At 35.8% G+C, this 12,891-nt stretch overlaps 1 protein-coding gene across 6 annotated transcripts in view; it reads right to left on the reverse strand.

The window, feature by feature from the left end:
* The window catches only part of BRME1 (break repair meiotic recombinase recruitment factor 1), a 33,957-nt gene that overhangs the window by 1,417 nt on the left and 19,649 nt on the right, over positions 1–12,891 (reverse strand). For 4 of the 6 annotated variants that reach the window (XM_039368350.1, XM_039368352.1, XM_039368348.1 and 1 more), the window contains 6 exons: positions 9,330–9,405; positions 7,724–7,822; positions 5,367–7,070; positions 4,263–4,387; positions 3,462–3,551; positions 1,935–2,044 (listed from right to left, as the gene is read on the reverse strand). In XM_039368350.1, coding sequence (XP_039224284.1) covers positions 1,935–2,044; positions 3,462–3,551; positions 4,263–4,387; positions 5,367–7,070; positions 7,724–7,822; positions 9,330–9,405 — 2,204 coding nt within the window. Of the gene's footprint in view, positions 1–1,934; positions 2,045–3,461; positions 3,552–4,262; positions 4,388–5,366; positions 7,071–7,723; positions 7,823–9,329; positions 9,406–10,522; positions 10,636–12,891 lie in introns of those variants that run through there. The other 2 variants (XM_039368353.1, XM_039368349.1) reach the window with 2 other exon arrangements.

A 12,891-nucleotide genomic window follows, 5' to 3' on the forward strand; every position in this document is an offset into this window, starting at 1 on the left:
GTAAAAAATTATTGGGACTTTGAGGATCTGCTCTTTTGCTTTGCGACTTTTAGGCAAAAGTCTGTAACCAGTAGTGTGATTGTTACAAAGGGTTATGAGGCAAGGAACTGGTGGGAAAGAGCTTCTGGGTGTGGTTTGGATGGTGTTTACATAATGAGAATGATTCTGAAAAAGAAAAATGTGCATTTATCTAATTAGGTCCCTGCTAGGCAGTATGGATTTTCTGTACTCTGGGGTGAAAAGGGTAAATATATATTAAAACAATTATTGGGATCTTAAGTTGTAATTTTAAGGCTAGCAGTTTATAGAGCCCCCTCATCTTTGCTACACAGTTAAACTCTTGGGAAAATTACTTTTTCATTGTATTAGATTATTCATTGTTTATGACTGTGTTGATCTTGTTTTGTGAAGAAAGAATTCCATGTCATTTTCTTAAAACTTCAATACAGGGCCAATTTTTCTTCATATTTCTTTGGCTGCCTCCAAACATGGCATTCAATCATATGAGTCACAACTGGTAATCCACAAACCTCATTTGCTCAGTTAAATCTGCCCATGTTAACAAGCATTAATTATGCTTCCTTCTGGGTGAAAAAAGTGTTATTGAAATTAGTGATATGTATATTATTTCTTTCAGGTGTCATAGCACTTTTCTGAAGAATGGAGAGAGACTGTAGGACTAATCATTCATGTGGAGTCACTGGTGCTCAGAAATCAATTTATAAGCAACTTGGAAAGAGATGCAGAAAGGACTAGTAACAAATCCGATAGGAACAATACATCCAGGACCAGCACACCTGACATCAAGAAACCTTTGTTTTTCCTCCATCTGCCTTTACATTTTGTTACAACTGTTTGATTGAGTTGCAAGATATTTTATATGATATCCTCAGTCTGCTCTTCTGCATTCAACTAACGTGAATGCTGTTTGTTTAAGGTTCCTCATGTTTATTATTTATTTTCTCTTATGTTTATAATTGTTTAAAGTATACTTGTTTTACAAGTTATTTTTATGAACCAGTATTTTGGTTTTAAATTTGTATAGTTATTGTTTTTGTATGAATACAGAATATTTTTCTTTCCATCTGGAATAAAAAAGAAGCTATTATTTTTCCATGATGGTGGAATTAAAAAAAAATACATAAATCCATAAAAAGATTTGTGTGAGAAACAGGAAATTTTGCACAATAAAATGGCCAAGTTAAAGAGTAACTGTTTCAGTTGGAGACATCTAGATTTGTGCTCATCTTTGGCCTTGAAATCAGTATTATTTAAAAATGTTCTACTTTGTTTGACTTGTGCCCAAATAAAGGATTCAGATTTCCGTACAGGTCCGACAAAGTGAATATAGCTTGCCTTCCATAATTTTGCACTGTCTAGATTTCTAGTAATCTACCTGATGATATGGAATTATGGCAATTGTAAAGCTAATGAATTTGGATGGAATCACGCTGCACAAGTCTTTTCTAACTTATTAATAAACTATTAAATAGTTAAACCAAAATGTTGTACACAATATCTGTAGTATTTTGTAGTGTGACTGAGGTTTTTTTTACTTTTATTTAAAAAGTAACAGATATGCTACTCTTCTGCATGAAGAAATCATGGGAGAGTTAACACTCAAATAATGCTGTATCTTAAGAGATGGAAGAGCAGTGGGAAAGTTTTATTTCAGGATATTAGCTTTAATTCTTCTCTCAATTGAGATAACCCAAGTAGATGCTGAAGCAAAGGTTAAATTTACTTTTATGTTGATCTGTTTTATTGAAATGAAAAATAACTGACGGTTAGAAAATAAATACCATGCCTCCTGATAGGCTGACATAGCTAAGGAAACTTGTCAAATAGTAGAGCAAACGTTCTTATAAATATCGAGGGAATAACAAAATCTACACGTTATAATTCTCTCTTCTTTTTCACTGTACAAGCCATACTTGTCACATTGCTAATGCTGTGGGATAGGAGCCTCCCATGTTGTTTGTTTCTCCGAGACTTCAGTCTCTTGAAGGAATCCAGATCTCTATGTGTACTCATGGTCAACCGGCTGGAAAGAAGGTAACAATCAAATTATGAATTCCCACTGTTGTACAGGCATAACAAACAAACAAAAAAAACCACCAGAGTCTGAAATTCAAAGCTCCATTTAATCCTTATTAGGCCAGAATATGTCTTGCTTCACAGTTATCTAAATTCCTAACCATTACCATATTTTTTTAAAAAAAAGCAGACATCCATATAGTTAACTTTTATTTCAGTAAACCTCATGCTAGTTTAATTAAAAATGAACATACATTGATAGTTTTCTTGAATCTGGTGATAGTTAATTTCTAAATATTGTATTTATGTTACAGCTTAACTCTTGAGTTGGTTTTTCCTACATAAAATAATCTTCCAAATGCTTTTGGTTTTATATAGTGTCAAAGCAGTACTGTTACTTGGGTATCTTTTATACTTTCCTCCACTAGGAGATAGAGGGAATGACATTTATCAAAATACTGTCTGATCTTATGTTTCCATTTTATCTATTGCCATTATTTATATTACAAATAGTGGGCATTTCAGTCTCACCAAGGAGTATCCTAAATATATTAATGCTCAGACACAGTACAAGCAACCTTTGATATAAATCAGGGAGAGTCTGATACATCTTTTCAGACTAACAGATTTTAATAAAAGGAATATGTTTTTTTGTGAACTAAGGCTCATTTCATCAGATGCTAAACTGATGTAAAATTTAAAGAGAGAGGAAGAGAGTGATTTTACAAATGCAGATGCCGTGATTGCAAGTATTGGTATCTTATCAGTTAGCAATTATAATGGGTTAAAAACCCATTCTTTGTTGCCACCATCTGATGTATGTGAATTTAATATGGGGAGATGAAATAAAAGATTTGTGAGCAACAGGAAGCCATAGGTTTGTTGTGGGGTCTCCTGCTGTTATCACTTCTTGGTGTTCATGAGAATCCACTTCAGGTTTGATGGCTTTCTTTAGACAAGCATGAACTGCCACCCAGTACCAGAGAAAGTGCAGTGTCATTGCCCAATATGAGTTGTATGTTTTAATGCCTTGAGTTGCAAGTTATAAGTGACAATCAGTGGTGTTATGCATTCTGATTTTTAATAGGTCTTCTCTGGGAATTAGTTTCTCTACTGATTTGTCTGGTGAAAAGTTCAATTTTCTGAGTGCAAGCTGTTGTTTATGCAACCTATTATTCGTATTTCTGAACGGTTGCTAAGCGAGGCAGTTAGTAGGCAAGGATATCTAGACCAATGGAAAACTTCTGGTCATATCGCATAAGTTCATTTGTTTGTTGAACTAATTTCAAAGACCTCTGAAAGTGATAAATTCAAAATCTTTTATAAAAAGAACCTGTCTCTTTCATGCTATGGGTATTATGAAGATGGCTACCTACTATATTTAAACTTTTCCTGTGTTTTATAACAAAGAAATATATTCTTACTTGAGATTAGACAGTTCTTTAATTAGTCCATAAACAACCTCTGTTGCATCTTCCTGTTTGGATGGATCACAAATCATCTTCATTTTCTCTCTGATTTTTTTTTAAAAATATGATAAAAGAATTAGGGCATCAGATCAATGGCATATCAGTGGTTTTTCAACTGTAAAAATGCCCTTAAATGTCAAATGACTATCAGGCATCAATTTTTTTAAAATTCATTTTTCAATACATTTTAGAGCAAGGGACTCCAATCCCCACCGAGCTGTGGCATGCCAGAAACGGGGCCGTGCCAACAAGCGAAGCCCCATTCACAGGATGCAGGCAGCATGCAAAACCTCCGATGCAGGAAAAAACTCCTCTCCACAGAACCAGTCCCTAGTGCCCAAAAGGTTGGGGGCTGCTATTTTAGACTACATTCTAATGTTAAATATGTTTTTAGCAAGTGCTTTTAGCACCAAATCTTAGATATCTTATTCATAAAACTTTCTGCCCCCAAATGCCTAATATAGGACAAAGGAGCAGTACAAAGCTGCCAAACATTATTATGTTATTACACTCAATGTGGACATCCTTTTGAGAATAAGCATGTTTTAATTCTATATTTTGTTATTTTGCTTTTTTTTCTTTAACAGTCTGCTGAAAGCACGAAAAAGAGTAGATAAAAATGGAATGTTAGCATAATGTTTTACTTAAATACAGGTTAACGTGTGTGTCTGTGCGTGTATAAAAAATGCAGACCTTTCAGTTTAATCAGACCACGTGGAATGTAAAATAAAAACTCACATTAGGAAACCGACATACCTGATATTATTTGCATGTATTTCAGTAGAATCAGGGGCTGAGATTTTATTTTCTCCTTGTTTCCTTGTGATGTACTGATTACTTTTGTCCTTGAAACATGTCTGTAAATCATTCAGAACACATGTCTAAAAGGAAAGAAATGCAGAGATACAGTGGTATTCTACATAACAAAGAGTTTACTTGGAGGTGATGGTGTCATTTTCATTTTTATTCTGCTAGTAATCAATCTCATTGAGATTATGTGTAGGAATTTTTAAAGATCTTTTCCAGTTAGCTTTGAGATTAAGCTGTTTGGGAAGGATCTGTTATGTGGCAAGGGAATAAACCTTGTTCATTTTCAGGGTAATTTGCTAGCAAGCTTTTCTTCTCCACTATTTCCAGAATTCATGACACTTTTAATTTCTTTTTCTCCCATCCTCCTTCTATTGCTACCCTTTATAAATGAAGAGGAGGAAGATAACTATAGAAAGCCATCTCTTAATTCAACTTATTAGAAATGGATTAAAATAAAAGGGAAAGAGACTTCTCTTTTGCACTCAGATGCCACCAAGAAAGCACACAATAGAACTAAGAAATGAGAGAATAAAGGAACGAAGCTGAATGTTTCTGGAAAAAAAGTGGGGGGAGCTTGGATTAAACCATGGAACTAAATGAAAACTGGGATTTGATCTATCATCTCAGCAATTAATTGCAGCACTTTTCATTCAAAACATTTAAAATTACATAACATATTGGGAAAAAAATGCACCTCAATTTTAATGAAACTACTGCACTTTATAAATGATATCCCCAGCTTTAAGGGTTCAACCTCAAAGACTCTTTTAGTTTTTAAATGACAAGAATTTAAGTTATATAATATATAATAAAGTACCGTATATAAAGCTGTCCAGATTTGCTTTGCAGAGTGAGATGGGCAGCATATAAATTTAATAAATAAATAAAATACAAGACCATTGCTTTCCAAATCAATATGAGATTGACTTTTAATTGTGAAGGAGTTAAGCACCATTAATAATATTAATCAAATTTTTAGGCCTCGTCTATTCTGCTGAATAGCAATTAATAGCACTTTTTAAAATTTTTAGTCATTAGTAGTCAGCTTACTTTCTGAGATTGAAATTCGACACCATGGCTTTCCAGCATGCCTTCCAACTGAGTGTCAGGCAAAGATTCCAGATCCAGAGAAAAGGATTCTAGGCAAGGAGAATATGCTTGAGCTACCAGGTCAAGACCATTTGGTGCACTGATGCTGGAATCTGGCCCATATGCAGCAAAAGACCCTTGCATTTTTGACCGAGCATTAATTTCCTTACTAGGGTCACCGAACAACTGTGGTGGAAGAATCTCTACAGAGGAAAGGCTGCTTTCCACCTGGTCAGGTTTGCTCCCGTTTCCTTCACACTGAGCTGATTCTTCATCTGCCATATAGATATTGCCGGAAAAGAAGAAATTTTTCCTTGGATTTGCCTCTGCCTTGGAAACCTCAATCACTGTTTTCTCAGCAACATTTCTGCTTGGCAATGCATTCATAATATTGTCTGTAATCAAATTATTTCCACTGAGTTCTGATTGCTGCATATTTAACACCAAATGTTCAGAACAAATTGTATTCTCTTTTTGGATCAGCAGAGTAGGAACATTTGGTTCAGTCGAGTTATAAACGCTTTCCTTTGTGCCAGCAGTATCCTCCAATGAAATTGTTCTGCTTTTGGGTAGAACATCCTCATTAGACTGTGAGGAAATCAGATTGCCTTTTAAAACGATCTGGTCACAAATTGGTTCAGAATGATCCACTCCCTTTTCTAAATAAGGATCAACAGGCTGAACATATGGAAAGCCTTTCCCAGAAATACCTTGGTTTTTGATGTTATTTTGCTCTGCAAGAATTGTCACTTTTCTACAAGAGTCTATGCTTCTAATGCCTTTCTCTACAGGTTTGCCATTTGTTTCGAGGTTCTGCTGATCAGACCCTTTTTTAATCAGTACAGATTTATAGGCTCCAGGTGCAGAAATTTCAATACTGCTACACCTACAGTTGTCATTTTGTTCTTCAGCTTTTCCACTTTTATTTGGAAGTCTCTCTGTTTCTTTGGCATCTGCATTTCCCTGTTTATTTGCACTAGTTGTACATGGAGAACTGTTCAATTTTCCTGATGTAGGAATGAATATATCTGTAATAACTGGGAGCTGAATCATACTGGTCACCTTTTGGGTTTGGCTATCCATGCACTCAGAATAATGTGAATCTTCCCAATTTCCATTATTAATCCAGCTAGGGTCATCTATTTCATCTGCTTTCAAGATACTCTGCATCGACTTATCTTTTTGCACATTTGCGTCTGAACTATCCAGACGCTCTTCTTCATTTTGGCCACTTTTAATATGGTCAATATTCCTATTTTCTGGCAACATGCTTACATTCATCTGTTTCGCCAGTTGGCCTTTAAGTGGCTCTATAGGGAGAGCTTTCTTTTCAGAATTATTCACATCATTATTACTTGATGCACATAGAGAAAAAGAAACTTGCTTTTGTGACATTTCTTCTTCATAGTTGCTTGCTTGGGAATTCGGTTCAATCCCTGCTTCTCGTTGAGAATCAGATAATTCTGATACGATATTATTGTTTATTTTTCTAGTTCCATATTTATCTTGTATTTTTATATCTAATCTTTCGTTTATTTTGTCACAATGAGGGATTATTTGATCACTAGCACTCTCCATTTTTGTCATTGTTAATTCTGCAGATGTAGCTGAGTTCTGGACAGTATTTACTGCTATTCTAGATACATTTTTATCCATGTGTTGATCCTTTCAAAAGGCAAAAAAAAAGGAATAGATAAGAAGTGCAAATATTTAGCATATTCTGAATATTTTTTCTCACCTCATAAAAATATATTTGTTTAATTATCCAATATTTCTATTTTGATCCTTGTCACCACCTCCAAGTTTTTTTCTAGTATCAGTGACTATAAATTCACCATATAGCTATAAAAGCACTGTTACAAAGTCTTTATTTTTGGATTAATTTTTATTGTATTCCTATTCACTTGTGTGAATGTTACTCCTTATTTTATGACCTGCCTAGAGTCAAAGTCAGGAGTCATCAAAATCAAATACATAAAATTATGCTAGCATATATATTCCAATTGAGATTTATTGTAAAAAGGCCTTTAAATGAAAATATTTTTAATAAGACTTTGAATAAAAATATTTTAATATCATGCTTAACATGAACAAGAAAATGCTTAGCTTTAGAAATGCATCTACAAAACACCACTATTGCACAAATAAATAATTGCAAATAGCAGCAAAAATATAATCTTAGTTGTATTTCATTGCTTTTGAAATATTTCTATTTTATCTAACCACAAGCACTTTTTATGGTGGCAAATATCTATTATATTATACATCTATTACATTGTAAACAAGCAGAAAGTTTGTTGCTAATATTGGGCTCATACCTCTTTTGTCAAAATTGCTGTAGTTTCCTCAAAATTTCTTTCTTGTCTTTTAATCAATGATTTTTTTGACTTTGTAAATGTTGGTACGAGCTTCCTATTCTATAATAAAAAAAATGAGAGAGTCGTATCCTCAACAACTTTTAAATTTAACAAAGTATTCAATTTGTCCCAGTAAAACTTCATACGCCTGAAGTTTTTGCTTAGTGGGTTAAGCTAGAAAAATACACCATAGAAAAGCCATAGTGGTTCTGTGACTAGTTGGTTCGGCGATTGGTTCTGTAATTAAGCAGAATGTTTTTCTGTCAGAAAGAGAAACAGTTTTTATTTCGCTTTTCTTCCTCCTATGCATCACTGGGCCAGTTTCCTTGTTATGGTTCTCCTCTATGCTCACCCTCCAGAATACATTTCCATAGTACACAGGAAGTAAAAATTAAGTTAACATTAAAATAATGTAAGACAACCCCAACAACCCCACATTTCACCAAATACCTTTAACTACCTTTCAAAAGGCTATTAATGGAACCAACCTCGCTTCTATGAGGAAACCATTTCAGAAGGCTGGGGCAAAGAGAAGCACCTGGGCTTTGGACCTCAACTTCCCAGGAATGGGGCATTATCAACAAATTATTCTGGTAGAGATGCCTTAGATGTGACAAATCCAGTTAAAGGAGTTATCCCAAAACAGTACTTTGAATTATACTTGGAAAGCTACTACTAAGACCCCAAGCTTAGGCTTCTTCAGAACTGATGTCATATGGTTATACCATTGAGCACTGGACAATACATAGGCCACTACATTCTGGACCAATAGCATCTTCTGAGTGGTCTTAAGAGGCAGCCCATTTAGAGATTATTGCAGTAATGGTGATGTGCAGTGATGAGGGCATAAGTCACTATAGCAAGGTGTTCCTGCTCAAGAAGGTTTGCAACTGGCATATCAGTTGGACCTGAACAAAAAGGTTCCTGGCAATGGTCTCCACCTGCTCTTCCAACAGTAGTTATGAGTCCAGCAGCGGTAATCCCTCAAGAGATACCCCCAGACTAAATAGAATATATGTATGTTCAAGTATATACAATTTGATAAAGATTTGAGAGGCAACATTCTCTGGCAACAGATGTCATCTTACTAGAAAATCATAACTAGAAATTACAATTAAATTTCCAGCAGCAGGAAAAACACAGTGAAGGTCAGTGAAGGTGGAGTGCAGGGCAGTCAAAAGTACAAAATGAGGGGGAGATAGGTAGAAAGGGAAGAGTTGAAGTAAGTGCAGTAAATGCTGGCAGCCGAGATGTTGTAATTGGTGGGCTGCCAAGTGCCTAAAAATTTATAAATGGACCGTGGAAGCGATGGACGAGGAGGCAGCTGCAAGGGCCATAATCTCAAGGACTGGTTGTAACTACTATTTGTTAGCCATCATCATTTTAAATGATCACTGAACAAATGGTAGTTAAGGGAAGATTACCTGCAAACTTTGGAAGATGGTAACCTCCAGGTAAAAAAGACAATATAAATTGCAATTACACTGTGAAATATATACTGTGAAATATATACACTGTGAAATATATATAAGATGTTGTTTTTGTATTGAAATTGGAATGTACTTACTTGTGAAGAAGGTATTGCAACTTTAGTGTAATCTAGCTCTTTACATTCAGAACAAGCCTTAAGTAATTTTGCAGAGCTGGAAAGAAAAAATGAATTCAGATTCAGAAACAACAAATTACTAATTTAAGTCTACCTAAAAGAAGGATCCTGCAATAGGGAAAAGATGGCTTCCACCTTCCAATAAATGAACTTTATACTCGACAATTGCAACAAAGCAAGAAGCACAAATCTCTCCCTCTAATATTCACATTCTATTTTATCATATGTGTACATTACAGTCACATAGATCCATTTTCCCCTTGATTAAAGAGCATTTGCATTATAAATTTGTTCAATGGGAAAAAATCCTGAGAAAATTATCATTAATAGAAAGTGCCATGCTCATTTGCACAGTTTTAGTTACCAGTTGTCCCAAGCTGCATGTATTTAATTAATGTCCAGCCTCCCGTGGTCTGCAGCTTCCCTCATTTTCCATTCCTTAATTAAATCCCAAGGAAGAAAATTGTGACAGATCTCCTTGGACATTTTCACTAAGACAATGTCTCATTTCAAGGAATTACTGCCGAGTATCTCCTTCCACTACAGAAAATAAATCTATCCAGATTCATCCTCCATAAAATTGTTTAGGAATAAGCCATTTGTATTAAGTTCAGTTTAAAACCTTGTACATCACTTTGTGATATTTTAATGATTTCTCCCAAATTCTGATATGTAATAGCAAAAACATTATAATTTCCATGTTTCTGTTGAGAAAAAAATTAATTTAAAACTTCACTGTGCTGCTGCAATATAACAGACTTAAGAGTTATGTGTTTATGATCTCCATTATTGATTTGCACTTTTGGTATGCATGTAATAAATTATTTTGTCTTTCATATACTCAGAGAACCAATTGTTTATAAACAATTACAAGCATTTATATGAGAATGTCTGATTAACTCTTTACCTACTTTATGAGAAAGCAGTTATTCTGCCAATTTTTCAAGCTACAGTGATATTTAAAGAGAAATGAGATTCTGATCAACTGGATGCTCAAATGACTGGCATCTGGTGCGCACATTTAAAGCAGCATGCATTAAAAAGCAAAACAAAAAAGAACAATGAGGAATTAATCTACTGCTTGGTGAGCTAGAAAAAGGTGGAATAGACAACATCGCCACCAGATGGATTTGTAGCTGGCTGACAATCCGTACTCAATGGGTAGTCTTCAATGATACTACATCCACATAGACAGAAGTAAGCAGTGGGATACCACAAGGCTCCATCTTAAGCCCAATATTCTTCGATATCTTCATCAATGACTTAGATGAGGTAATAGAAGGGGAACTCATCAAATCTGCAGATGATCCTAAACTGGCAGGAATAGCCAACACCCCAGAAGATAAGCTGAGTATTCAAAAAGATCTTGACAAACTGGAACAATGGACCCTATCAAACAAAATTAATTTTAATGTGGAGAAAAGCAAAGTTTTACATTTAGGTAGGAAATATCAAAGATATAAGTACAGATTAAGCGAGACCTGGCTCAAAAAACAGTAACTGTGAGAGGGACCTTGGAATCCTAATGGATGATCACTTGACTATGAGCCAGCAGTGTGCAGCAGCAGCCAAAAAAGCTAATACAATCCTGGGTTGTATAAACAGAGGCATAGAATCAAGATCACGCGAAGTATTAGTATCACTTTATAAAACCCTAGTGAGACCACACCTGGAATACTGCAACCAATTTTGGTCACCATACTACAAAAAAGATGTTGAGACCTTGGAAAAGGCTGAGAGAAGAGCAACTAAGATGATCCAAGTCCTGGAGACTAAAACATATGAAGACTTGGGTCTGGCTAGTCCAGTGTTTCCCAAACTTGACAATTTTAAGGCTTAAAATTGTCAAGTTTGGAAAACACTGGGCTAGTCTAAAGAAAAGAAGAAATAGGGGAGACATAATAGCAGTATTCCAATATTTGAGAGGCTGCCACAAAGAAGAGGGGGTCATATTATTCTCCAAAGCACCAGAGGGCAGGATAAGAAGCAACGGATGGAAACTAACCAAAGAGCGAAGCAACCTAGAACTAAGAAATTTTCTGACAATTAGAACAATTAATCAATGGAACAATCTGCCTCCAGAAGCTTTGAATGCTCCAACACTGAAGTTTTTAAGAAGAGACTAAAATGGTATAGGTTCTCCTGCTTGAGCGGGGGGCTGGACTAGAAGACCTCCAAGGTCCCTCCCAGCTCTATTCTATTCTAATGCATACATTGAAGAGGGAAATGGAAAATGTCAAGATAAATTGTGCTTGAGCTTCCGGTGGGAGGCGACGGCGATGGCGGCTAGCTTTTAGCCGTCCAGCTGGGGAAGTGTCAGAGCCGCGGAGCGCAGCGCGCATCAGCTGGCCCGCGGCTCGGAAATCCCTTCCCGGGCAAAGGGAAGGGACAGAGAACGCAAGAGTAGAGGTAGAACCCCTGAACCCCCTCTGGATTTATTTCTAGAGGGGGTGAAAGGAGTGTTCCCTCGGAGCTCTTGCTGATCTCCGCCTCCCAGCTGTTTTTGCTTCCTAGGAAGCAAAAGAAACCGCCGCTTCTATCTCCGTGTTTACAGCATTTTGGTGAGTAATTTTTAAACGGACGGAGCAGTTTAAAGGATTTTTTGTTATATTTTAGGTGTTTATTTTTTTATCTTTTGATTTTTACTATTTTTCCTCCTTTTTTTTGTTATACTAGTGAAAGGATTTAAGATGGCGTTTTGAAACTGTCGGAGTTTTTTTTCCTTTCTCTTTTGTTTTACTTTCCCTTTCTAAGGACTGTTTTTTGCTTCTGCTTTTGCTTTTGGTTTAGAATTTTTTCTTTTGAACTGTTTGCTCTTTTACTACTTATTCTTTGGATTTACTCTGGACTTTTAATGACTATAGTTTGTCTCTTTTTAAAAATTTTTTTTTTTCTTTCCTCCTCCCTTTTTGGCTGGAGGGGAAAGGGAAGTGACAATTGTGCTTTTTAAAATGGCTTCAAAGAGGCAGCAGCCTTCCTCAGCACCTAAGGTTATTTCTTCTCCTATAACTTCCACTGCACAGCTACAACAACAATCTAAACATGTACCACCGGCTCAGCCACCACCCTCCCCTCCTCTACCTGGACTTTCAGTACAAGAGGTTAGAGGCATAATGGGAGAGATTGTAGTTCAAATGAGAGAGGAAATGAATCAATTTGTTTCACAGATTAAATCAGAAATTAAATCTGATCTCAAAGAAGAGATAACGGGGATAAAGTCTAAATTGCAAGAAAATAATAATGAACTACGACAAGATATATTGGCAGCTGTTTCAGGTTTGGCTACTGTGGTGGTTAAGCTCGACGCAAGGCTTGAGGAAGTGGAAGACAAAGTTGACTCTTTGGATGACAAAATTCAAGACGTGGAAAGGAAGGTGGACTCCTCACAAGAAGATATTTTGATGTTTCAGTATAGACAGATGGAGTATGCCCTGAGGATTAGAGGCCTCAAGGAAGATATCAATCAAGATTTGGTGGAGGTGGTCCTTACTGATCTGGCGCTGGCCTTGGATATGGATAAAGG

The sequence above is a fragment of the Crotalus tigris genome, unplaced genomic scaffold (assembly GCF_016545835.1).
Source record: "Crotalus tigris isolate CLP2741 ecotype Arizona unplaced genomic scaffold, ASM1654583v1 scf7180000020745.601501, whole genome shotgun sequence".
Taxonomy (NCBI): domain Eukaryota; kingdom Metazoa; phylum Chordata; class Lepidosauria; order Squamata; family Viperidae; genus Crotalus; species Crotalus tigris.